Raw genomic sequence first — 26955 nt, forward strand, 5'->3', positions numbered from 1 at the left:
AGCGGCGCGGCGGCACGGCGCGTGCGCGAACACGCACACTGGACGAGCTGCACATGCGCAGGACGACGCCGGCGGTGCGCCTGACAGAGCCCACCTCGGGAGCGGGACCAATACCCGGACTCTTTTTCCCGTAAGTCTAAGCGCCCACACGTTAGGGGACGTCTCAGAAATCCCCACCTCATCTAGCATGTAAGTCGCTGTAAAGGATATGTGGCTGCATGTTACCGGAAAAGCTGAGAGGATGGGAGTAGCTGAAGAGACAGGGGCCTTTGAGTTGCCTGCTGGACCCTCCCTGTGTCACTCCTACCTTTTTCTTTTATAGTTTTCTCAGTGTTTTGTCTTTACAAAGCGACCACCCCTTGTTTGTCACTGAGTCAGTCCTTTCAGACCCCGGAGACAGTTCCTTTTGCCACAGCCACCGTAGCCCAGCTGCTCTGACTCTTCGTTCTTTTTCTACCTGTTCCTGACTTTCCCACCATTGAGAGCCACACATTCTTGTGACATCAGCTCACATTTCCGAAGCAGCTTCCAGATTCTTAGTCCTTCTCAGCCTTCGGTTGCCTCCAGCATCTCCCACTTTCTCAGCTGGTCCACCTCTTTGTCCTCCAAATTTCTTAAGCCTCACCCCCTTCTCAGCGGCATTGCCCCTCCCACCCCCCCCCACCCCCCCCCCCACCCCTCTTCAACTGGATCAGTCCTGATCCCAGGTTCTTTAGGTGTCTTGGCTGAAACCATGGTGCTCTGCACCATGCTCTCTGTTTCCCAAACACTCCCGAATCTCACCCTGTCATCAGTTACCTGACCATCTGTTTTCTTGCCTGTTTGTTATTGCTTTATTGTTTGAATCCATTGTCCTGTTTCTTGTGTCTCTTCATTCAGCTGTTTCATTTTAGCGATTTCCTAATCTGCCCTCACCTACCATCCTGCAGAGACCTAGAGCTTCTTAAATATATGTTTTAATTCCTAGGTGTCTCATAAGTTATATCTGTTTCCAAGCTGTTCCTGTCAGACTGTTTCTCCTCTTTGTTTCCATGTCTGGTGAATCTAGTCTTTCTGCTGCCCTCAGTCCATCAACTGCATCCGACGTCTGAATGCTGTCCCTCTCCTAGAGCTGCTGTAATTTGATGCTGTTGTCCTTGTGGCTCTTCTTGCCTTGGTGGTTTCACTTTCTGAAATTGCTCCATGCTTATTAGCTGATCTCATTTACCAGCACTGCACCCCCACCCCACACATTTTTTCTTTGGCCTCTCTTTATTCAGTTGCTCACTGTCATTAGCTGCTCCTATATAGACAACTACATTCATCTCCTAATTTCTCATGTCTCCTAAGATATCCCAAATCCCTGTGAGTACCCCATTATTTCAATCCTTATTTCTTCAGTGTCTCAAATATCTCCCATGATATATCTGTCCTAAAATGTTTACCTTCCCTGACCACCTGAGTTCTGCCAGACCCCTGACCGTGGCCAGCGTGTTGTATAAAGAACTTATCTGGTGAACACAAGGGAAGGGAAGCAAAAATAATATAAAAACAGGGAGGGGGAAAAAACATAAGAGACTCTTACATATGGAGAACAAACAGAGGGTTACTGGAGGGCTTGTGGGAGGGGGGATGGGCTAAATGGGCAAGGGGCATTAAGGAATCTGCTCCTGAAATCATTGTTGCACTATATGCTAATAACATGGATGTAAATTAAAAAATTAAAAATAAAAAAAAAGAATTTATCTTGTCCCTGTCCCTGGTTCCTGGGAGAGAGCCTCTAAATCTTTGGAATTTCCTGAATGCTAGCAGTGTCTGTTACTCATCATGGGCCTCTTGGACCAAAACTGAGTTTATGCTCACAAGGTGACTCAGGATAGGAGCCAGCCATGCCAGGAAGACCAACAAGGTTGGGGCTTTGAACCACATGATATCAGCTCAGTCTCTGGGGGAAGGCAGGGGGCTGGAGATTGAGTTCAATGTATGGCCAGTGATAGAATTAATCATACTTTGCATAATGAAACCCCAATACAAACTCTGGTCACCAAGGCTCAGGTGAGCTTCCTGACTGGTGATATACATCTATGTGCCAGGAGGGTGGTGTGCCCTGGGGACACTGAAGCTTGGTATTTTGGACAGTCCCAGTATTCTCTGGTGCTACCACGTCCCTAGATGGTTTCCTCCAATATTCAGGATTCGTGTTATTAGCTCTTTCTTCTCCATGCCTATCTGATTTGTCAGCTTTAGCCCCTCTTACCTTCTCGTGCTTCTCAGAAAGTTCTCCAAAACTTTCACTTCTTTTCAGTTGTTCCTTTTTCATCACAAAGGATCTTCCTTCTACCACAGTAAACTGGAATTGGAGGTTGTGAAAAGGACTCCCCTTATGATTAAAATAATGAACACTGCGTGTGTTCCCTTGCACCTGTGGGTGTGTTTGCCATGGACCATCTCTGGGAATGCATATCTTGCTGAGTCACCTTGCCTTCATTGTGACTTTCAGATCTAGGTCCCCATAGTACTATCTTCCTTCTTTCTTCCCCATTTCCTCCCTCAGTATCTTCTCCTTGTTTTCCGGCTTTAGAACTCTAGTTCAGGATTTGCCTTGTCTTCTATTGCTTTTTTCCGTGTGAAAAATAACTCAGAATTATTTTTCAGAGTTACGAAATGTGGTTGAGTGATCACAACCCCATTAAGCAACATTATCATTTGACAGCAAACAGGTAGGGCAGACTTGGGATGACTATGAACATCATGAAGGTAAGAAGACTTTTTATCTTTATTATGTTTCCCCAAGATACACACTGTGGTATCCTCCTTAATAATCTAAAATAACATACAAATATGTCATCAAGGCAAGTTAAAAAATTACAACTGAATTCTCACAGTTGAATAATGAAGAGTAAATGTCAATTAAAAATGTAGTTACAAGAACTTGAGAGAACTATCCATCTGCTTATAATTGATATATTATATAAATATAATAACACAAAACCTATCCTGAAAATGTAAAGAAAATTATATTTACATATATGTAACACCTGTAATCTCATCACAAACTTTGTAGGAACAGCATGTTTTGAAAAGTATGACTATTTCAGAACTATTTAAAATAAATACATAAACATAGAGTATAAAAATAAATATAATCATTCTAAGGGCAAGACTTTCAAAATAAACCAATGAAATTTATGGCATATTGTTAGGCTATCTATCACAAACAATCCTTTGGCTCTAATTTTACATTTTTGAAGTACTTCCCTCCTAATCTGTGTCCCAGTGCATAAAAAACGGGCCCTCCAACTTCTACCTCAGAGGAGATTTGAATTAAAACAATCTGAAATATTTGGTGGTGCCCTGGGAAGGGACAGACCCTGAACAAAACCCCGGTTTCTCATTGTCCTTCCATGGACTCCTAGACGTGCCCCCAACTCCTAGGAGTACAGTGTGATAACTCTATTCAGCTCATTCTAGAAGGTTCTAGGTTCTTCCAGATTATCTGTACAAGAGACTCCTCTCTTCCTTCCTCAGGCCTGTCATTAGCATCCGGATGGACTTCCTGCTGAAAACCTGCATCTCCCCTGGGCTCTGAAATTGAGAGAAAAAGAGGATGTCCGATTGATTGCAAGGAGGCAAGTCTCCAGTTAGAAAAGATTATTCACATTCCCAGTCAATTGTAATCAGAGTTTAGGCTGATTTATAAATCCATTTTTATCTTTAATCCTTCATTCTAAACCTCAGTTCATTTTCAATTTTGATCCTTGGTCTTTGGGGACCCTGCCTCCAAAAATGTCTTACTATGGTGAAGGTCAGGCCCAGTTATCTACATGCGCTGTAGCCAGGACTCTAGGTGATTCTTCTCAGGGAGTAATACAAACAGGAGAGAATGTTGCTTTAGACTCAATGCTCACCTTGGTCCTTTTGTGCTTCTTACGGTCTGAACTAATAACCATACTACAAACATCACCAACACAACAACATCATGAACCATGAGACCAGATGCCTAACCTCCCATTTGAACCCTGAATCCTAATGTTTAACCAAAGCAGTTAGTCCTAAATTTGGTCAGTGCTATATGGCCCGAGTGCCTGTGTCCACCCTCCCCCGCCAAATTAACATGTTGGGATCCTAACCCAAAAGGTGATGGTGTTAGAACGTGGCACCTTTGGGAGATGATTAGGTCATGAGTGGAGGCCTCATAAATGCGACTAGTGCCCTGATAAAAGAGACCCCAGGGAGCTAGCTCTCCCTTTCCGCTGTGTGAAGACGCAGCGAGAAGGTGGTGAGGACACAGCGAGAAGGTGGCAGTCTGCAGCCCAGAAAACGGTCTGGCATCTTGCTCTCAGCCTCCCAGTCTCCCAACTGTGAGAAAGAAGTGTCTGCTGTTCGTAAGTCTGTGGTACTTTGTTATAGGAGCCTGAACAGACTAAGAGAGCCAGTTCGCACAATTCGGACCACATCTTTACTTAATCCTCTGCCCAAATCTGTCACTATGTGTCGATCACAATAAGCCATGCTGAAACTGGTATTCCTTAACCTTCACTCGTTCTGACAAACTTCCTTGACCATAAACCTGAGGGGAAACGTGTGATTGAACAAGATAAGAGACTGTTCTGGAAGTGGGCCAGGTGAGGTGAAGAACACATATGTGGTCTGGCCATAAGCAACTCGCTCGAAAGCAAATTTGGATGAAGACATAGCTAGTCATAATTTATCTTTTATTACTGGACAGGTAGGCTGTTTCCATCAAATATCGTATTGTCAGACATTTATTTTGTTGTAAGTAAATCCCTAGAGTTAATAGTCTCTCAGGGATTAAAGGCCAAAAATGAGTTAAAACGAGAAAGTCAAAACACAATATACGGAAAAATTAGAAACTTTCCTATTTCACACAAAAAATCAACATGTCGTCAAAACTGTCATCCAGGCCCAATTGCTTTGGATGCAGTTATTTCAGCCAAGTCCATGCCTCTGTGACAAACTGGTTTTCCTGAGGTCTGGCACCCACATATCTCCCTGAGGTCATGCCTGGTGTGTGGTTGTCAGCTCGTGGCTGGGACGTGAGTCAGCGTCTGGCTGTGTGGCCGCCCCCACTTCACAGTGTGTGGAAGGCTGATGTGTGGGATGGGGGGCAATGAGCATGCGTCCAGCAATTAGACTCCTCCGAGTTCCTAAGTGGACAATAAATCATTCTGCCTGTCCCCTTGAGGGCACAGACCTACCTTCTCTCAGGCCGATGACCTCAGGCCTCCGTGGTCCCGGGAACTCTAGGGCATGAGGGTGCGATCTCGCCCCCACACCCACAGCTCTGGATCAAAAGCCTGGATCTGGAAGACAGACGGCCCCCTGAGCAGACAACCTCCAGGTAGGCGCCCCTCCCTGCCACCGTCCAGGCTTTCATTCTTTCTCATCCCGAATCCCGTGTCCCTCCGTATTCCCCTCTGTCTCCCACTGGGCACCACCCCCCCAAGTCGCCACAGCCCACCCACCTCCTCACACTCTTCCCGGGACACCCTGGTCTTCCAGCCCATGGATTGGATGAATTGAAACCGCAGTTTGTGAAACAAGGGACGCTGGGAGCGGTCCTTCCCGTACAGGAATGAAAAGATGGCCTGTTTGGGGGCCTGGTTATCTTCTTCCATATCATTGGCCAGGTAGCTGGAGAGAGATGTCAGGTTGCTGGTCAGGAGCAGGACAGGCAGGACCCCCCCACCACACACACACACACACACACACACGCTCAGCTTCCCAGAAAGGACACAGGCTGCTCACTACCCAATGTCTCCAGATGCCACCCAGTCACCAGGAAGGCACTGCTGGGCAGAGACGTCTCCCACCGTGATGACAAGACAGAACTCAGCAGGGAAGCCGGTGGGCACGTCCTGCCCTGTGTTCCCAACCCCATGCCCGCCCCTTGCCCTTCACCGTGTCTGTGCACACACCTGTCTCCCTGTGTGGACTGGGGACACACACAGTTCCTGCGGCCAGGAGCTGAGTCCACTCTATTTCTGCAGAAAGTGGCTTTCCTACCAAATGACTAATGTAGGACTTGGTTCATGTGGATGCATTAGTTCAACATGCATTCTCCCCATCCTTCTTCTCATCGCCTCATGGTCCTTGGCACATAAGATACACTTGGGGAGTTTTTGTTCAGTGAATGAATGAGTGAATGAATGAATGCTTTCTCTCATGGTCAAGTGCAATACTGATTACCTCATTGGTTTAAAATAACTTAAACATTTGCAGAATGGAAGGGATTGTGTTGAGTGTTTGGAGAGGAGAGCGTGGAGGTATTTTGACAAGACCTGCCTTCAACAGGTGTCTAGTCTAATGGGACTGGGGAAGGGGGTGTGGGGGCTGGATAAGAAATAACTATAGTCCAGGGGCACCTGGGTGGCTCAGTCAGTTAAGCATCAGACTTTGGCTCAGGTCACGATCTCACAGCTCACCTTGTGAGATAGAGCCCCGCGTCAGGCTCTGTGCTGACAGCTCAGAGCCTGGAACCTGTTTCAGATTCTGCCTCTGTCTCTCTCTGCCCCTCCCCTGCTCATGCTCTCTCTCTCTCTCTCTCTCTCTCTCTCTCTCTCTCTCTCTCAAAAATAAACATTAAATATATTTTTTAAATAACTATAGTCCAAAATATCCATAAGACTAGGATTATTTTTTGAAAATGTTTTTTAATGTGTATTTTTGAGAGAGAGAGAGACAGACAGGGGGCGGGGAGTGAGAGAGAGAATGAGTGGGGGAGGGGCAGAGGGAGAGGGAAACATGGAATCTGAAGGAGGCTGCAGGCTCCAGGCTCTGAGCTGTCAGCACAGAGCATGACATGGGTCTTGGACTCACATACTACGAGATCATGACGTGACCCGAAGTCGGACGCTTAACCAACTGAGCCACGCAAGCTCCCTGAAAATGTTTTTTTAATGTTCATTTATTTCTGAGAGAGAGAGAGAAAGAAAATGTGAGTGGGGCAAGGGCAGAGAGATGGGGGTACAGAGGATCCCAAGCAGGCTCTGTGGGGACAGCACAGAGCCGGATGTGGGGCTCAAACTCCTGAACCATGAGATCATGACCTGAGCCAAATGCTCAACTGACTGAGTCACCTCAGTGCCCTATGAGGCTAAGATTTTAACAGAAGCGCTACTCAGGTACAAAAGTCAGAGAGGTCAGGGGAGCATCTGAAGATTTGGGAGTTGGAATCAACCTTGAGGACAGGTCATTTTCTTCAGGTGCATGTGTAAAATCAGCTAGACAGAAACCGCAATATAGAAACAGAGGGAAAGGTACTTGGCAGGTTGGGTGGAGAGGGTTGGATCCAAACTGGGAGCTCTGGCCTTGCCCAAGAGCGCCACTGGCCGGCGAAGTTGGAAGATGAAGCAAGAGAAGGGTGCTTTGGAAGGACTTGAGGCACATAACACCCGCTGGCTTGGGGACAGCCTTGTAAGACACCAGCAGGAGTGTTTACGGTAGGTCTGTGCTGAGTGCTGAGGGCCTGAACTGAAGCATTTGTGCAGGGAATGCGGAGAGGAAGACAATGATGGATGTCACTTGGGCTTCGCTCTTGGCTTGGGGCAGGGCAGTACACTTCCTTCCTTCTCTCCCCTTCGGATGGCTTTATGTTTTCTATTCTTCAGTCTCTTAACTGATGTTAGGGTTATTTGTGTTTAGAAAGAAAAGTATAAAAAACGCTACGCTATAATCCTATCGTTTTCATACACAGACTAAACAGTTTAAAAAAAAAAACAGATTAAAAAAATAATCAGTTACAAACAGGTTTAAAAAAATAGATGAGGGGCGCCTGGGTGGCTCAGTCAGTTAAGCATCTGACTCTTGATTTTGGCTCAGGTCGCGATCTCGTGGTTTGTGAGTTTGTGCCCCGCGATGGGCTCTGTGCCCACAGCGTGGAGCCTGCTTGGGATTCTCTCTCTCTCCCTCCCTCTCTGGCTCTCCCCCCTCAAAGTAAATAAATAAGCTTGAAAACAACAGATGAAGGCCAGAGTCCCACTTCTCCCCTCCATCGTCACAGGGTGTTGAGTAGCACTGACGGCCGAGGCAAAATACTCACAGTGCTAGGAAGAAGTGGATTCGCTGGAACTGCCAGGAGAAGAGGCCAACACGGCTGAAGTAAGCTATGACCATAGACAGGAGATACTGATGGGGAGAGGAAAAAAGCCATAAGACAGGGGTCACGTCCTAGGGGAGGGAGAAGAGTGGGGGCAGGACGTGGAAGGCCTCAGCAGGTGCTCATGCTCCCACATGTCGGCTGAACCTACTTATTTGGTTTCAGAAGGTTGGCTGCAAACCCAGGAAGTCAAGGGGAGAGTTTCTGGTGCTCCCAGGGTGGCTCGCTCTGCTGTTTTGGGGGCTTGTCTTTAGGATAGCCAGCCTCAGGAGGGTCTTTGATAAGCTGGAGCAAAGGGGAGCCCCCAGGAGCTGAGAGGAGAGGGGACTTAAGGTGACAACAGCCAGAGAGCCACAACAAGGGTTCAGATCCCAGAGGATCTGCAAGAAACCATGAGGCGCCTGGAGGGAAGTGTAGGCAGCATCAGGTTGGAGAGAGAAGGAGAGCTGAGGGTTCAGAAGGCATCCGCCTGCCCCGGGACAGACGTTGGAGCGAGCGGGAGTACATCTTAGTGGAGAGTGACAGACGATACCTTGTCAGATACCCTCAGGTTTTTGTCCCAGGCCAGGAATCTTTTAACGACAGGATCTTCTGTGAGAAGAAGGCATGTGTTAGGTTGGGAACCAGGACTGGGTTAGTGTGGGAACATTCCAGAGTGAAGAGGAGAATGATGCTTCCCCTGGGGGAGCTTGTAGGATGTGGCCAAGGGTGAGGCTGATGGGCAGAGGTGAGAGGAGACCACTCCCTGGCCAAGAAAATATGGTGGTATCCTTGCGGGGTGGCCAAGAGAGAGGTAGGATTCGGATCTTAAGTAAACAGTGGTGCTCTGTCATTATCACGTACTGCAGCAGGGACCATAGAGACCGTAGAGTCATTCACCATCATTTCCTCATTTGACAGTGCCCTCAGGGTACAAAGATGGCCTGTCATCCCCCTTCACACAGATGATGGCATTTAGTTTCAAAAGGCCACTAAGAACTGAGATGTCCCAGGGGCATGACCAAAAACCAAGGTTTCTTGTCCCAAAGACAGAGCTTTCTCCAAGTGTCACCTAATCCTCTGTCGTTTTTAAGTGTCCCTGATGAGGATCAATATGGGGTCCTCCAAGGATGGAGACAGAGCTCAGCAGCTAGCAGAGAATTCTTTTCCATTGGAAAAGTGTAGGCATTGGAAGTTTCTTGTTTTTTAAGGAAAAAAAAGAAAGGATAGGATTGGAGGGTGCTCTGCCTACCCAGCAGCCTGTTGAAAACTTCATGGTGCTCAGGCAGCACTGAAGACAACCGCTGTCTCTTCAACTTCATCTTGAGTCCACACAGCGTCTCCACGACCCAGACGTCCTCAGCCCCTGGGGCTGTCTCCTCCTCTGACTCCTCCCTTCTCCTCTTCCAGCCACGGGAGGGAGGCGGGGGATGGGGGTCTACCCGGGGGGCTGAGTGAACAAACCAGGCTCCAATATAAAGCTTCTGTCTTTGGGATTCAGCCATTGGTCACCCAAGTCCCTCCGCAACCCAAACCTCCCCTCATTCTCTCCGACCTCGGAGACTATTGGCCTCTCCCAAACCATCTTTCCATCTTTCTGCCTTGTTGATATCCACCTGCCCCCATTCATCTTTGCCACTGTTCCATCCCCTGTCCTCGAAACTCTTCCTCATTATAGTTAATTTCTCCCATTGGAATAATGGAATAGTGGAATAATTTCCTCTCCTCCTTTATCTCATTTGAGGATCTCATCTTCTGACCCTCCTTCCTTGCCCCCCAGGTTTTCCTTCCATGGGGATATCCTTGTCCTTAGGTCCTGGCTCTCTGAATCTCTCCTGTCACACAAACCCTACTCACATGCTCCTTTCTGACTTCTGTACCCCTTCCTCCTTCCTAGTCAACACTCTCAAGTCCCTTCTTCCTCCTGCTTCCTCACCTGATGGTCCTGGCCTTTCTTCACCCCTTACTGCCTCCAGGGGGTACCCTGAGGAGCTGGACTGTAGGCTCTGGTCCTCAGACCGGGAACACGGTTGACAACCGGCCATGATTTCTCCCAAACTCTTTCTTCCCTTCCAGAAAACTTAGATTGTGTCCTGCTCAAACTCCTCTTCTGGATTCTGGCTGAACACAAGCCCGTTATCACTTCTCTAAGCTGGGGAAAAGCTGGAAGTGAAGAAAAGCTCTGAGAAGATGCTGTTGTCCACCTCCGCTGCTAAGCAGTATGGAGTTTGATCCTTCCAATCAGGAAGGTCAGAAGCCTCTGATGTCATCGGTCATTCCAGCCTGGCAACCAGTTTGAAGGAAAACACGCGTAACTGCCAGACAGGTGTCCACTTTGGAGATCGGGGTAAAGGATATCTCCTGCCGCCAACCCAGCCTTGGACCGTCCTCCAGAACTGTCCTCCAGAGTCTGGACCACTCTCCAGCAGATGCCAGGCTCCCTCCACGCTAAACTTGAACCATGTCAGACTCTCTCCACCCCTCTACTCCTATTTCAAGGCGCAGTCTGGCGGGAGAGGGAGGAAGCCAACAAGGAAATTTAGCAGGAAGGTAAGACCTTGTGAGAGTGAAATCAGTATGTAAAGAAGGTCCCAGGGACATTGATTTGTTGGGTTAAAAGCTAGTTCAAAATGCCGAATTTGACAGAGCTCCTGTGCTCGATGTTTACTGACACTATGTTTACTGATGCGATTCTGGGCTGGAGGGACACTCATGCTCTACCAAGCCCGAGAGACTTTTTGGGGAGACTGTTGGAAGCGTGCTCACACACGCTTCAAATGGTGTCTACAGTTTCTGAAGTCTATGGGTCGCTCCAAACCTGCCCGTCAGTTGCCATTAATCAGCTCCGGTCTGCAGATAAAGTTTGTGAGCATGTGTATCACTCCTGACCCAGAAATTTCACTACCATTTGTGTATCCTAAGAAGAAAATGGCACACACACAAGAAGACTAAATGGAAAAATCGCCAGGACAGAATGTGTTTTATTGAGGTGGGGAGACACATGAAAGTATGGATGTAGTAATGCGGATGGCCAACTGGTTGTCCCTGTGGTATCAGAGGAAGCGTCGTCTGAACCTCCTTCCTCCTACCTACCTCCTACCTCTGCTTCTCACCCGGGCATCTGAGACTTGCCCTTTCTTCCTTTCCTTTCCTTTCCTTTCCTTTCCTTTCCTTTCCTTTCCTTTCCTTTCCTTTCCTTTCCTTTCCTTTCCCTTCCCTTCCCTCCCCTCCCCTCCCCTCCCCTCCCCTCCCATCCCCTCTCTCACCTACCCTCTCTCCCCTCTCCTTCCCTCCTGTCCCTTCCCTTCCCTTTCCTTCCTTTTCCTTTCTTCCTTCCTTCCTTCCTTCCTTCCTTCCTTCCTTTTCTTTCTTTCTTTCTTTTTTTCTTTTTCTTTCTTCTTTCTTTTCTTTCTTCCTTCCTTTCTTTCTTTCCTTCCTTCCTTCCTTCCTTTTTCTTTCTTTCTTTCTTTCTTTCTTTCTTTCTTTCTTTCTTTCTTTCTTTCTTTCTTTCTTTCTTTCTTTCTTTCTTTCTTTCTTTCTTTCTTTCTTTCTTCGGTAAAATACCATAACATAAAATTCATCATTTTAACCATTTTTAACGGTATAATTCAGTGGCATGAGGCACACATACATTATTGCGCTATTGCGCTGCCCTCAGCACCATCCGTCTCCAGAACTTTTTTATCTTGCCTGAAGCTGCAACTCTGCACCCGGGAAGGACCACCTCCCCACCTTCCCCCACCCCGCCCCAGCCCCTGGCAACCACCGTCCTACTTTCTGTCTCTATGGACACGGCCGCTTCCAGGTACCCCCCATCATGGAAGCGTGCAGTGTTTGTCCATTCGTTTCTGACTTATTTCATTCAGCAAAATGTCCTCAAGCCTCATCCATGTTCTAGCATGTCACAGTTCCCTTCCTCTTAAGGATGCGTAACAGCCATCGTGTGTCTACATGGTTTTGCATGTTCCTTTCATAATAATATAATAACAATATGATACACATATGTATTTACATACCACATTTAGTTCATCCATCTGTTGATGGACACCTGGGTCGTTTCCACATCTTGGCTCTGAGTCCTGCTTTCCATCCGCTGTTTGAACTTCGATGAGAAGCACATCTGTTATTCAGGATGGGCCTAGAGTTTTATTTTGTATTTTCATCACTTACGTATTTCTAATTAGCCCCACCCAGGCATAAGTGAAGTCAAATCAGTTCACCCAGAAAACAACGTGGAGGGTTCTCAACACAGAACTACCATATGATCCCACAACCCCACTTCTGGGTATATACCGAGAGAAAATGAAAGCAGGATATTAAAGAGATGTCTGCCCTCCTGTGTTCACTGCAGCATTACTCACAACAGCCAAGATAACCTGTGTCCGTCAACGGATGCATGGCTAAAGAAGGTGTAAGGTACATGCATGGAGACCTGAGGGATATCCTGCCATTTGTGACAACACGGATGGACCTCGAGGGCATTGTGCTGAGTGAAATAAGCTAGACAGAGAAAGAGAAATACTGCGTGGTATCCTTTATGTGTGGAATCTTAAAAAAAAAAAAAGGTCAAACTCATAGAAACAGAAGGTAAAAGAGAGGTTTGCCAGGGTGCGGACTTTCAGTGATAAGATGAATGAGGTCTAAGGATCTCAAATAAAACATGGGAACCACAGTTGATAACGCTGTGTTGTATAAGTGAAATTTGCTAAGAACTTAAGTGTTCTAACCCCAAAAAAGGTGAGCATGTGAGGTGATCGACATGTTAATTAACTGGATGGGAAGAATCCTTTCATGGTGGATACATATATCAAATCGCCTGGATGCACGCTTTAAATATCTTTCCACTTTTTGTCGGTTTTACCTGAATAAGGCCGAGATCGTTAGAAAGTAGTTGATCCAAGGCACAGGGACTGAGCGTCTCCTTTGTTTGCAATCGTCAACTTTCAGACTCGGACGAGGTCTCAGAGAGCATGCAGACAGCCTTGGGGTTCCTGCACAGTATCCTTGGGCCTGGGGCCCTCCCACAGCTCCCCACTGATGGAAGAGGCACTGCTGTGTGAAGGACACATGACTCATCCCTGGAGAAGTTCAACTCCTAGGAAGCCAGTTTGCACTTAAATTTCATTCATGATGCTTTCAGCCATCATAGCTGGTTGGGTCCTTCCATAACAAAATGGAAGGCCACTCTTCCTCCTGATGAAGCTAGCTTCCCAATACTAGAAGGCAGATACTCTGTCCCTATTCAAGTTTCTCTTCTGTGCCATGAAAGCCTGGATTACTTTGAAGAAGGGGATTCTTCAAGACAGTTTGCATACTCCTTTCTCCCCCACCACCTTGTCTGGATGTTCCACAGTTAGGCAGGGCCCATCCTAAGATACATTGTTGGTACATTGCCCAAAAATGGGCTAAACAGCTCAGACGGGGAAGAGCAAACTGTTACTTCTTCTCTGTCTCTTCCCCCCCGTGGAGGCAGTTTAATATAACAGTGGCTGTAGCTACTGCAGAAATACTGGCAGGATGAAACAGAAGTGCTTTGCAAATGCAGTCCTTCTGGCGTGAGGACCACATGGGGAAAGTAACTGAGATACAGATACCGGATCCAGCCTCATTGGTTCTAGTTCAACAGAACTGGGGTAGGGCCCACTTTAACTTATTGTTTTTTATTTTACTTTTTTTTTTTTTTAAGTTTATTTATTTTTGAGACAGAGAGAGACAGAGCATGAACGGGGGAGGGTCAGAGAGGGAGGGAGACACAGAATCAGAAGCAGGCTCCAGGCTCTGAGCCATCAGCCCAGAGCCCGACGCGGGGCTCAAACTCACGGACCGCGAGATCGTGACCTGAGCCGAAGTCGGACGCTTAACCGACTGAGCCAACCAGGCGCCCCTTTATTTTACTTTTTAAAGTTTATTTATTTATTTTGAGAGAGAAGGAGCAAGCTGGGGAGGGGCAGAGAGGGAGGAAGAAACAGGATCCCAAGCAGGCTCCACACCATCAGTACGGAGCCCAGTACAGGGCTCAAACTCACGAACCTTGAGATCATGACCTGAGCTGAAATCAAGAGTCAGTCACTTAACTGACTCAGCCATCCAGGCGCCTCTAACTTATTTACTGATGCACATTCAGATTTGGAAATCTCTCTGTGGGACATGCCACCCAGGTCAGGGTAATAGGGATCCTTTTTTTTTTTTTTTTTAAGTTTATTTATTTTGAGAGAGAGAGTGAGTGGGGGAGGGGCAGACAAAGAGAGAATCTCAAGCAGACTCCACGCTCAGCACAGAGCCCAACATGGGGCTTGATCCCGTGACAGTGAGATCACAATATCCAGAGTCAGATGTTTGACTGAGCCACCCAGGCGCCCCAGGGCAATGGGGGTCCTAAAGAAAGCAAAGCCACACTTGCATGAAATAAGCTATGATCTATACCTGACATGCCAAGACCACGGCCAGGCCTTGAGTCCAAGGCTGAGGGGTCCTTTGGAACCAGCCTTCAATCCTCTGGCCAGTTTATTGGTGACAACCTGTCCAGCAGCCTGGGTGCCGATTTGGATACATAGACCCATGAGCAGAGTTCATCCTGAGTGACTGTGCATGTATTGGTGAAAAACTGCTCTCTCCACTAGGAAGTCCTGTCTCGCCAGGGGCTGCTCACCCTGGCCTGTCATTCTCTAGTGAGTGATGGTCTCTGTACTTCCCTCCTGTGACCTGTAAGACCTAGAGAAACCCCTAGGAAGATGACACAGAGTGTCTGGGATGGGGAGATGGGATGAGATTCTTGATACTGACCTCTAAGATCTGGTGTCAGAAGCTAATCATTAAAGTCTTTAACTTTTTTTTTTTTTAACAATTACATGTCAAGTTTTAAACACTGTGTTAAATTTATTTACAGATTTTTAATGTTTATTTCTTTTTGAGAGAGAGACAGAGTGCAAGTGGGAGAGGGTCAGAGAGAGAGAGAGGGAGACACAGATCTGAAGCTGAACTGTCAGCACAGAGCCTGATGCAGGGCTCGAACCCATGAACCGGGAGATCATAACCTGAGCCAAAGTCAGACACTCAACTGACTGAGCCACCCAGGCGCCCCTTGGTCTTTAACTTTTATGCTCCCCTCCACCATGTCTGACACGCTCTCAGTGGGTCCTAAAATCATGTTAGTTGTAGTCTGATATCATTGCCTCTCTTAAGTGCTATAAAATGTTATCTACACACCAATGTGCCCATTTATGGTTTCAAATCTTGTTTTGAGATAAAGAATTATCCTTTATAAGGCATTTTCAGGAGGATTGTCTCATTTTCTTTGTTGAGTTGAGAAGACAGGGTTCTGGGATTTGTCCTTTTTAAAAATTAATTTATTTGAGAGAGAAAGAGACAGACAGACATTGGGGGAGGGGCAGAGAGAGAGGAGAAAGAGAATACCCAGCAGGCTTCATGCTGTCAGCACAGAGCCCAACACAGGGCTCGAACTCACAAACCATGAGATCATGACCTGAGCTGAAATCAAGAGTCAGGTGCTTAACCAGCTGAGCCACCCAGGCGCCCCTGAGTTTTGTCTTTGAGAAACAAAGGATGTGAAACTCAAAAGACTGAAGCAGGATCCCAGGTTTCACCTCGACTGCTCTGATTCAAGTCCTATATCCCATTCATCCCATTCTCTTCTCCATCTGCCCAGACAATCTGGAGGACATAAGCCAGTTAGTATGATGTGCCTATCGAAAGATGGAGGTGGGGATGGGGAATGGGAAAGTAGTGGTTCTATTATAAACTAGTATGTGCCCTTGGGCAAATCCTTCCTCCTTCCAAGCCCCCATTTCTTCATCTATAAAATAAAAGGTGTAGATAAGATGATCTTTAAGGGCCTTTCCCACAGCATAAGCAAAGCAGTGAGAAAGCACTTGTAGTGAATTTGATGTGACCGGGTACACGAATGCTGTGGGTGAATTGTGTGCCCCTATCCCCACCACCCTGTTCATGTGTTGAGGTCCTAACCCCCTAGTACTTCAGAATGTGATCTTATTTGGTGGTTAGGTCTTTACGGAGGAAATCAAGTCTAAAAAAATGAGGCCATTAGGATGGGCACTAATTCAGTATGGGTGGCGTCCTTATAAAAAGGGGAAATTTGGACGCAGAGACACTGAAGTAGAGGTAAGACAATGTGATGACACATGGAGAGAAGATGGTCACCTACAAGCCAAGGAAAGAAGATGGAGCACACCCGCCCCCACCGCCCTCAGAGGGAACCAGCCCTGTCCACGCCTGGATCTCAGACTCCCAGCCTCCAGAACTGGAGACAATGCACTTCTGTGGTTAAAGCCACCTGGTTGGTCTTACTTCATTACAGCTTCCCTGTAAACTGATCCAACCCGTATTTTGAATAAGAGGGAATTCAGATTTGACAGTTACTGTCCTGACACTTCTGGCGACCATTCCATTAAAGCAAGGCATGTCCCAAGGCTCCAGAGAAGAACCAGTTCTTTCAAACAAATGAGAAACTTGAACTTTTTTCTTAGCCTCTCACATTTCCTGGTCACGGTGAATATGTTAGTTTCGGGAAAAAGTGGGTGAAAGACTTCAAGAATGGTTTGGAAATCTTGAAGATGGGTGCTGGTATCTTAATAAAATTGACACATTACAGAGAAAAGAAAACAAACAGGAGCAAACACAGGCCACAACTTAGAAAATTAAGGGTGGGAAAGGCTTCTTCAAGTACAATGTCAACACATGAGAAGTGTGAGGAGAGCCTGAATGATTTGAACACAAAAAAATAATGTCCGTGTGATAGAAAATGAAAGTAAAAGATTAAGTTAGGAAGATTGATGATGAATTGGGAAAATATTTGTATTTTATACAAATACAGAAAGAGAAGGCTTTATTTTTTTTAATGTTTATTTATTTTGAGAGAGAGAATGTATGAAGGGCAGAGAGAGAGGGAGAGAGAGCGAATCCCAAGCAGGCTGCGCACTGTCAGCACAGAGCCCCACGTGGGGCTTGATCCCATGAACTGTGAGATCATGACCTGAGCCGAAATCAAGAGTCGGACATTTAACCAACTGAGCCACCCAGGTGGCTCCACCCCAAAATAGAAAGCTTTATATTGTCAACACTAATAAGTGAAGCCACATTGAAAGGCAGGGCTCTGCTGCTTCTGGCCCAGGTGGAAACATAGGGTCCAGATTTGCCCTCCCAGCTTACATACATTTTTAGAAGGCGGAAATATATGATATATGAAATGACAGGTTTTAGCCATTTGGAGAGAGGGGTGAGCCTTGAGAGTGTCCAGTTCGCCACCCAGAGAGTGTCCAGGCCAAGGTACAGGGGAGGGGGAGTGGGGGAGCCCAGTGGGTCTCTGAGTTGCAGGGACAGAGTTGCGTGTTGGGGCGCCCATGGCAGCCAGGGTTCACAGGCAGAGAACCAGAGTGGAGAGAGGCAGGAGGGCATCCCAGTCTTCGGCTGAAGACTGAGCCAGTCAGTGCGTGTAGGGGAGGCAAGAGCTGGAGGCTGGGCCAGGCAGATGGGCACTCTGCCTGTCTTCTCCAAGAAGCTCAGCGAAGCTTCCATCCTTTACCTGGTGAAAGTGGAAAAGAACATGGAAGAAATGTGTCTGGAGGTTCTCCTGGCTCAGGCCCAGGTGAGGTGTGGTCACCTCACTCAAATTCCAGCATTCAGTTCGTGAGAATTCAGGCACAGGCCACATTTAATAGCAACAAGAGCTGGGAAAGACTGTCCCTGGCGAAGTAGTCACTGCCAAGAGAAGCTTTGGGAGAAGCACGCATTTTGTGCGGGATTAGTTTGATGCAACAGCTCAGCTAGAGAAATCAGGAATGGGTTATGTGACCACTCATTTGCATGCATCAGTACCTATTACTACCATTTAAAAGAGCATTGCCTTGAGAAAACTTGAAATATAAATACTTACCTCTGTCGATTGCATATGTATCTAAGTATCTTTAGAAGCTAAATAATTATCTTGCCAGCATTACAACCCAGGAAGGTTTTTCTTAAGGACCTGGGAGACATTTCTTTGAAATGTAAACCTCTAGGAAGATATTGTCCCTCTCTGTCACCACAGGGGGCAGGGAGGTCGTTAAGCATGGGCTCTAGGCACCTTGCTTTGAGCTGTAACTACCTTGTTGTTGGAGAAATGTGAATAGTTTGCTTTATCCTTTGAACAGAGACAACTAGCACGGATGGGCACCCAGATCACCAGGTGAATTTAGGATGAACTATGAAAGCATTAAGAAACAACTGGCCAAGAACATGGTTATATAATTTCACCAAAAAAAAAAAAAAATAATAATAATGATAAATCATCGTCCTTATCCAATTTTTGAAAAATGACGTTTTAACCTAACATAAACTTAATTCTCTTTGACAGGTAAGATCTCAGGTATCTGTCGTCTTCTTCTTCTTCTTCTTCTTCTTCTTCTTCTTCTTCTTCTTTTTTCGGTTTGTGTGTATTTCCTGATTGTTTTACAGTCTTTACGCATTAGTTGTGCAATCTGGAAAAGCTACATCTTCTATTTCCTTCTCCCTCTTGGAAAAACCATGTGCCCATAGATACTATTACTTTATGTCATGGCTGGGTATTAATTGTATCCCAGCGTTTCAGTGAAACTTCTAATATTTCAGTGACGTGCACATGGTACACCCTTTCCTTGTCCCCTCCTGTTCGTGGGGAATCTCAGTGCCAACACGAAAGATCTCAGGGCAAGCAAAGGACCAGGGATCCAGGACGTAAACACAGCCCGCTACTCTAGGCTACACCTTCCCTTAATCCCTAACAGAAGCGAAGACAAATGGAAAATTGGGTCCCAGGTCCAGGCGGTCAATCCCCTCCACACAGCGCCCTCTTAAGCACCAGGTAGGGTGGAGACATTCGAGACGTCCCCTAACATGTGGGCGCTTAGACTTATGGGAAACAGAGTCCGGGTATTGGTCCCGTTCCCGAGCCGGACTCCCGTCAGGCGCACCGCCGGCGTCGTCCTGCGCATGTGCGTCTCGCCCTGTGTGCGTGTTCGCGCACGCGCAGTGCCGCCGCGCCGCTCTCGCTTCCTGTCCGTGCCCAGGTCACCGCTGGCCGTGCTTCCCAGGCTTCGGCCTCAGGCGGGCAAGGACCCCGGGGCCTGCGGGGCTGCGCGCCGTCCGTCCGGGCCGGCACCCAGCGGGCGCAGAGCTGTGCGGGCCCGGCGGAGTCTCGAGCGGAGACCCCCCAAGCGCGAGCCCCGGAGCCCGCGGGCTGGGCCGGAGGGGCCGGGCGGCGGCACCGGCGGCGCAGGGCGGCGGGGCCCGGGCCCGGCCCGTTTGCACCCGCGGCGGTTCGGCCGAGGCTCGCGGGACGGCGAGGTCCCAGGCGGCCGATTCGGGCCCCGGGACGGTCGTCGGCCCGAAGTGAACTTGTCCCGGAGGCCCAGATCCGGCTCCTCGGGAACGGCGGCCCCGGGAGGCGCCGCGCCAGCTCCGGAGCCCTCGGGAGCCTCGGGGCAGCTCGGCAGGTCCCGACGAGGTAGGTCGTGGGCTTTCGGGTCTCCAGGCGGTTGTGCATCTTGTGGGCCGCGCCGCAAACCGAGGGCGCGAGCGGCGGCCAGGGAGGGATGGGCTCTCCCCGGGACTCGCGGGGCCCAGGTTTCCTGGGAGCGCAGGGGGTCCCCGCGTGGGCTGCGGACGTTCTGTGTCCGCTCCGTTCTCCAGTCCCGATACCCCTTGCTCCCCGTGCCGCCCTCTCCGGCTTCCAAGCGGGTCTCTAAGCGTCCCTGAGCACCTGTGCTGTGTGCTCTAAGTGTGTGCCGACCGCGCTGGGCTCTGCCCTGTGGCATCCGCCAGTGTAGTGCAGGACAAGCCTGCGAGGGTTTGCTGCTGCTGCCGCCGCGGCCGCTGGGGTGACAGAGGAGGAGGTTGGGCCTGAGAAGGGAGGTGGCTCTTGCAGGGTGACCGAGTCTATGGGTGGGATTGTGGATGCGACTCAACTCCTGCGCCAATGTGCTTCCACTCTGTTAAAGTTTTCTTCTTACGTGCAGTGATAACCTAGTTAAGTTAGATAATTTAAAAACAAAATCATGCCTTGATCATGCCCATCTGTCCCGTTTTGGAGAGCTAATCTCTGTCCCTCTGGATACTTTGATTTTAAACAGTTTGAAGACACAGTAAGAAAATTTGTAAACGGTGTAAGGGGAGATTTTTTTTTTTTTTTTGGCAACATTAATGAAGGCAAACTATTTGAAAAAGGAGTGAATATTTATATTAACCAACGAGGGTAACCCATCTGAACATCTCCTGTGGGGTGCCTGGGTGGCTCCATTGGTTAAGGGTCCAACTTCAACTCAGATCTTGATCTCATGGTCTGTGATTCCAGCCCTGCATCAGGGTCTGTGCTGACAGCTCGGAGCCTGGAGCCTGCTTTGGATTCTGTGTTTCCCTCTCTCTCTGCCCCTCCCCTGCTCACGCTCTGTCTCTGAAAAATAAACAAACATTAAAAAACTTAAAACCAAACATCTCCTGATATGTGGGAGTAACAGGTATGCTTTGTGTTTCACCTTTATCACGTCTTTAGCTCCTTGTAAGTGTTCACAGGGTGTCGTTTTACGAGCTTTTCTTTGGCAGTTACTACGCAGGATGTTCCTGCCTGGGCAGGCCAGATTACCCATGACTTCTGTTATTTCTTTCTCCTTCCCTAGGTCCACTGTTAACAGTCTGTACGCATTTCCAAGAGCAGTAGAAAATGAATGAGTCCCAGGTGAGCTTTCCTATGTCTGTATATGTTCTCTTACTTGTTTTTTTAATGCATTTTAGGAGGTTTATATGGTTCCAGATTTTACAGTGGGAATGTAGAAATAAATAAAAGACATCATCGTGTAAAATAAAATTGTTAGGATTTGGATCGGCACCCAGAGTCCTTGTTGAGTTTATGAGTGTAGATGGTGGGCTACTTCAGGGCTGTGGGGGTAGAGCTACAAATATTTTTTTTAATTTTTTTTTTAATGTTTACTTTTGAGAGACAGAGAGACAGAGCTTGAGCAGGGGAAGGGCAGAGAGAGAAGGAGAGAGAGAATCCAAAGTAGGCCCCAGGCTCCATGTTGTCAGCATAGAGCCCGACATGGCGCTCGAACCCACGAACGGCAAGATCGGGAAGATGATGACCTGAGCGGAAGAGGCTTAACTGACTGGACCGTCCTCATGCCCCTATAGCTACAAGTGTAACTGATGTTCCTGACAGTTACAGAAAAGGAAGAGTACTGCCCATTACGTGATTTGTATTGACTGTAAGAAGAACCCAGTTTGTTACTTGTGGGTTTTAAAGATTTCCCAAGACTTGAAAAAAATTTTCTTGTTAAAATTGAAATAACCAGGGATAGCTTTCCCGGTAACAACCTTTAATGTCATTGCAACACGTGGCTTATACTTGTAGCTTATCTGAGCTGAGGGCCTGCCCAGGGAGAAATGACATGCACCAAAATGCTGTGATCCAGCCAGACATATTTTCCCTGCTACTGTTTAATCCAGGGGTAAAAGCGAAGTCCTGAGGAAATGGCCTGTTCATCCTTCAGATGCTTCTGTTACTGTTTATTCGGGTTGTGCCGTAAATGGTACAGGAAGGTATTCTCTAGTAAATATGTCCTCACGTCTGTTTCTGTTTCAATCCTCAGCGTTTGGGTTTTGTCCTCACCGCTCTCCTGAATGTGGTGGTAAAGATTACCATTGACCTCATTACAGTCAAATCCGTTGGGCGTTTTCCAGCCCTTACCTCACATCACGATGTGTTTGCTGTTGACCTGTTACTTACAAACGGATACTTTCTCCTGGTGTCTCTTGGTTCTTGGCCTCTAAAACAAGTCACTTGAAGTATTTCTGTAAATACCTTGAGCTGATGAGGAGTCTTTGAAAGAGGGGGTGGAGATAGCCCACATTATCTCTCTTTTTTAATATGTAATATCTGGTGTTCAGAGGTTCACAGTTTTCTGAATGTTTTGGGTTTGTTCTTTTCAATCAGGATACGCGTAAGAGTCCACATGTTGTGGCTGGCCGATAAGTCTTTTAAATTTTTTTTTAAACGTGTATTTATTTTTGACAGGGAGAGAGACACGAGTGTGAGCGGGGAGGGGCAGAGAGAGGGAGACACAGAATCCTCTGTGTCAATGCCTCAGAATCCTCTGAGCTGTCAGCAGAGCCCAACATGGGGCTCAGACTCATGAACTGTGAGATCATGGCCTGAGCCGAAGTCGGATGCTTAACTGACTGAGCCACCAGGTGCCCCTAAATTTTTTTTTTTCATGTTTATCCATTTTTTTTTGAGAGAGAGAGAAAGAGAGAGATCTCGAGTGGGGAAGGGTCAGAGAGAGGGGTGGGGGGAGAGAGAGAATCCCAAGCAGGCTCCATGCTGTCAATTGTAGAGCCCCACGTGGGACTCGATTTCACGAGATCCCACGATCGAGATGGTGACCTGAGCCAAGACCAGGAGTCAGACGTTCAACTGACAGAGCCACCCAGGCGCCCTGTCTTTTAAATCTTTCAATAGTAGCTCCCCCTGTGTGTCTCTTGTGTTACTTTGTAATTTATGTTTTGAAGAAATCGGGTTTATCCTTAGTTTCCCATGGTCTGTATCACATTGCTGTCATTTTAACTTTCACACTTTTTTTCTTTTTTTTTAATTCCCAGTAAGTCTTGTAAAATTGGTAGTTAGCTTGGGAAGTTTACCCACTTACGTTCAGTTCCTTTGGCAAGACTTTGTTCCTCATGACCCTTGTCTACTTTCTCCTGGAGGCCGTGTTCTAAGCCTGTCTTTTTTGTGTGTGATGTTAACCTCCCATTGGCTGATGTTCATTGCCAATTCTTCAGGGGAGACAAGGTGATACATGCCGCTTTACCATTTCTTCTTCATTTACTAGCTAGAATACTTTTCTAAAGGAAAGCATCTCTCAAATCGTTCTGTGGTTCACACAGAAAAGATAATTTCCACAATATTGAGTAGGCTCCTGTGCAACAGGAATTTTGTTTGCGTGTTTCGTTTTGTTATCATTAGCTCACGGGTTTAGACGCGTTTTAAGTTTTTCAGTACACTGAAGTTGTCACTCTATTTGGTGTCTAGTTGGATCTGTCTTTGACCAGAGGAATCTCTTCAGATTGGTTTCTGAGTCTTTTGAAACATCCCCTATATATTTGATAGCTTTTGTTTTTATTCAGCATTTTATTTTGAAAAAACTTCAAATTGCACAACACTTGCAAGGATCGTACAAAGAACTCCCGTGTTCCTTTTGCCCAGAGAGTCCAGATTTTGACATGTTCCCACATTTGCTTTATTATCTCTGTGTATATATGTATTTTTTTTCTGAACCGTTTGAGAGCGGATGTCATCTGTCATGTCCCTTTTCAGATTGTACCTCCTGAGATCAAAGATACTGAATTCAGGAAATGTAACTTTGATATAATATTTTTATCGAATCTATAGTTCACCTTCTGATTTAACAAGTTTTCCCAGTAATTTCCTTTATAGCAGTTTTTTATTTCCAGTTAAGCGTCTGCTCTTGATTTTGGCTCAGGTCGTGATCTTGCAGTTTCTGAATTCGAGCCCCCTGTCTGGCTCTGTGATGACATTGTGGAACCTGCTTGGGATTCTCCCCCCCCCCCCCCCCCCCCGTCCCTCCACCGCTCATGCACACATACTCCCTCTCTCAAAATAAATAAATAAACATTTTTTTAATAAGTGCATTTCCTGTAGACAGCACGTAGTGGGGTCTTGCTTTTTTTTTTTTTTTTTTTTTAATCCAGTCTGACAGTTTCTATTAATTGGGCTGCTTCGGCCATTTACACCTAATACAATTATTGGCATAACTGGCTAGGTTGTAGTCCATTGTCTCTGATTTCTAGTTGTCCCATCAGCTTTGTCTCCTCTTTCTTCCTTGTCTCCCTTCCTTTCGACTAATTGAATTTTTTTTATGATTCCATTTCACATCCTTTGTGGGGTTGTTAGCTATAGCACGGTTTTTATTTCAGTGGGTGCTTTCTCTTGAAGTGATGTTCTCTTTTGCTTAGCATGCAGGAAGCTTATGGTCCCTTCCATTTGTCCCTTCTGGGTCCTTAAACTGTTGTTGCATTTTGCTTTTACAGGCAGGATCAACCCCGCAGTACATTGTGATTGTTATGTAAACAGCTCTCTTTTGAAGAATAAGGGAGAATAGCATAGTTACTATTTTTTCTGAAAAAATCCAGATTCTTATTTTCTGTCATTTTCCTTCTGCCTGAAGGACTTCCGTCACCTCTTCTTCTAGTTGACGATGAATTCCTTCAGGCCTTGTATGTCTGAAAACGCCTTTATTTTTGCGTTGGCTTTTATGTCAAGGGAGCTATGCTGGTTTTTCTCCTGTGCTTCAAACCGGTTCCTCTGCTGTCTTCTGGCTTACGTTGTTTCCAAGAGAAATATGATGTCCTCCTCACCTTCCTTCTCTTTATATAACCTGGTTTTTATTTTTCTTCCTCTTGCTGCGTTTAAGTTTTTAAGTTTTATTTACTTATTTTCAGAGAAGGGGGTGGAAGGGGCAGAGAGAGAGGCAGAAACAGGATCCCAAGCAGGCTCTACACTGTCAGCACAGAGCCCGAGGCGGGGCTCGAACTCACGAACTGGGAGATCATGACCTGAGCTGAGATCAAGAGTCAGACGCTTGACTGACTGAGTCACCCAGGCACCCCTAAACTTTTCTCTTTGTTTCTGGTTTTGAGCAGTTTGATTGTGAGAGGTCTTGGTATTGTTTTCTTCGTGTCTCTGTGCTTGGGGATCTCCTTGAACTTCTTGGATCTGTGTGTTCATGATTTTCGGCAACTGTGAGAAATTTTTGATCGTATTTCTTCAGCTATGCCCCCCGTCTCCCCGTCCATCCGCCCTGCATGGATTCCTCTTACCTGTATGTTCCGCCACTTGAAGTTGTCCCACAGCTCACTCACACTCTTCATTCTCTTCAAACTCTGTTCTCTCTGGGTGCTTCATCTTATATAAGCTTCTGTTGCTGTGCTTTGAGTTGGCTGATCTTTTTTTCCGGCAGTGTGTTCATCTAGTCCGCTGTACTTTTCATCTCAGACACTGTAGCTTTTATGTGCAGAAGTTCAGTCTGAGTTTTTGTTTATATCCTCCCTGTTCCCACTCAGATATTTTGAACATAAGGAATCCCGTTATAAACTGTTGTGTTGTGCTCTGGCGCTTATAACATCCGTGTCCGCTCTGGGCCCACTTTGGTTGATTGATGATTTTCTGTACGGGCTATACTTTCCTACCTGTTTCCCCAGTGTGTCAACCGTCCTCACCTCTGTTTGGGTTCTCCCTCCCTGCTGCAGGGCTGGAAACTCTCAAGGCAGTAACCACAGGCCTCACCTTGTTTATTTCCTGTCTCTGATTACTGTCCATGATCGTTGCTTCAAGATCAGCGTCTTGGAGACCACAGCTTTGTATATTCTGTTTTTTGGTGTCCTTTCAGGAGGGAGGGTAAATCCAGTCCTTCTTCATCTTGGCTGAAAGCAGTCCCAATATCTTGAGTCATAGTTAGAAACCTTTCCCCGCACTGGTTATGGGGAAATTCACCCATAGTTTGTGTTTGTTTGTTTTCTGTGTTGCTGAATATTTTACATTTAGATCACTGATCAGTTGGACTTTTTTCTTTTATGGTGTAAGATACGGATGCTGTTTTGTCCATGCCCAAATGACTACCGTTACTCCAACACTGTTTATTGCAGTCAGTTCCGTGGATTATTGTAAAGTCTGTTTTTAGACTTGGTGCTCTACGTCACAGACACGTCTCCATTCTCGTGCTGAACCAAACCATTTCATTCATAAAGGTTGGGGTCTTTTTTTTTTTTTTTTTTAATATTTATTTAAGTAACGTGGGGCTTGGACTCACAACCCCAAGATCAAGAGTCTCATGCTCTTCTGACTGAGCCAGCCAGGCGCCCCATGAAGGTTGTGTTTTAAAACTGGTAGGGTTAGGCCCCCTAAACTGCTGCTTTCTTTGGAGATTTTTCTAATTGTTCTTGATTTCTTCCCCTCATATGAACTTTAGTGCCAGCTTGCCTAGTTCCAGGCAAAAGCTTTTTTTTTTTTTTTTTTAAATGTTTGTTTATTTTTGAGAGAGTGCAAGTTGGGGAAGTTCAGAGTGAGGCAGACAGAGGATCAGAAGTGGGCTCTGTGCTGACAGCATAGAGCCCAATTCAGGGCTCGAAAACACGAGCCGCAAGATCATGACCTCAGTAGAAGTTAGACACTCAACCGACCGAGCCACCCAGGCCCCACACGAAAAAAGTTTTTTGATCTTTTTGTTGGGATCACACATCTGTAAAGTAATTGGGGGTAACTTGCATCTTTGTGTTACTGAGTTGACCTGTGCAGGAACAAAGCGTCATGCCATTTGTTCAAGTGTACCTCTGTGTCCTTCGGGACTGTTTTTAAAGTTTTCCTGCTATAGATTTTACACATTTTTTTTTTAATACATGAAATTTATTGTCAAATTGGTTTCCATACAACACCCAGCGCTCATCCCAACAGGTGCCCTCCTCCATGCCCATCACCCACTTTCCCCTTTCCCCCACCCCCCGCCAACCTTCAGTTTATTCTCAGTTTTTAAGAATCTCTTATAGTTCACCTCCCTCCCTCTCTAACTTTTTTTTTCCCCCATGGTCTTCTGTTAAGTTTCTCAGGATCCACATAAGAGTGAAACCATATGGTATCTGTCTTTCTCTGTATGACTTATTTCACTTAGCATAACACTATACATTTCTTATTAACAGTTTTATCTTTTCTGTTGCTCTGTAAACTGTACGCTTCTTTTTACGTAACGAGGGTTTTTGGCTTTGTTTTGTTTTTTTGAGATTTTCTTTTTTCTTTCTTTTTTTTTCTTTTTTAAGTTTATTTA

General features: G+C 46.6%; 2 protein-coding genes and 1 long non-coding RNA gene across 5 annotated transcripts in view; 2 read left to right on the forward strand and 1 right to left on the reverse strand.

Annotated features, from left to right (window-relative positions):
* The first annotated feature begins 5 nt into the window (after positions 1–5).
* On the forward strand, positions 6–3610 carry LOC109251179 (uncharacterized). Its single transcript, XR_002073397.2, has 3 exons — positions 6–130; positions 2635–2736; positions 3508–3610. It is a non-coding gene; the product is annotated as an uncharacterized LOC109251179 (long non-coding RNA).
* On the reverse strand, positions 3217–10160 carry LOC109251178 (speedy protein E4-like). Its single transcript, XM_053893985.1, has 7 exons — positions 10014–10160; positions 9330–9527; positions 8631–8689; positions 8042–8127; positions 5466–5634; positions 5199–5303; positions 3217–3564 (listed from the first exon to the last, which is right to left on the reverse strand). Exons 1-6 carry the CDS (start codon positions 10120–10122, stop codon positions 5244–5246), a joined length of 681 nt encoding a protein of 226 aa, XP_053749960.1. The 5' UTR covers positions 10123–10160; the 3' UTR covers positions 3217–3564; positions 5199–5243.
* Positions 10161–10280: 120 nt separating this feature from the next.
* RBAK (RB associated KRAB zinc finger) overlaps positions 10281–26955 on the forward strand; it is a 29355-nt gene continuing 12680 nt past the window's right edge. The window contains exons 1-2 of one of the 3 annotated variants that reach the window (XM_019422536.2): positions 10281–10627; positions 20743–20801. In XM_019422536.2, coding sequence (XP_019278081.2) covers positions 20787–20801 — 15 coding nt within the window. In that variant the 5' untranslated portion in view covers positions 10281–10627; positions 20743–20786. Of the gene's footprint in view, positions 10628–19146; positions 19575–20742; positions 20802–26955 lie in introns of those variants that run through there. The other 2 variants (XM_019422534.2, XM_019422537.2) reach the window with 2 other exon arrangements.

This window comes from Panthera pardus, unplaced genomic scaffold, assembly GCF_024362965.1.
Source record: "Panthera pardus isolate Hobbes unplaced genomic scaffold, ASM2436296v1 HiC_scaffold_4, whole genome shotgun sequence".
NCBI classification, from domain to species: Eukaryota; Metazoa; Chordata; class Mammalia; order Carnivora; family Felidae; genus Panthera; species Panthera pardus.

Bases quoted from the DNA above. Each gene is read 5' to 3' on its own strand.
- LOC109251178 (XM_053893985.1), bottom strand. From the start codon at position 10,122: ATGGCCGGTTGTCAACCGTGTTCCCGGTCTGAGGACCAGAGCCTACAG. The intron at 8,128-8,630 runs GTATCGTCTGTC...TCTCCCCATCAG, and splicing joins ACCTGAGGGTATCTGACAAG to TATCTCCTGTCTATGGTCAT. The intron at 5,635-8,041 runs GTGAGTATTTTG...ATCTCTCTCCAG, and splicing joins ATCCACTTCTTCCTAGCACT to CTACCTGGCCAATGATATGG.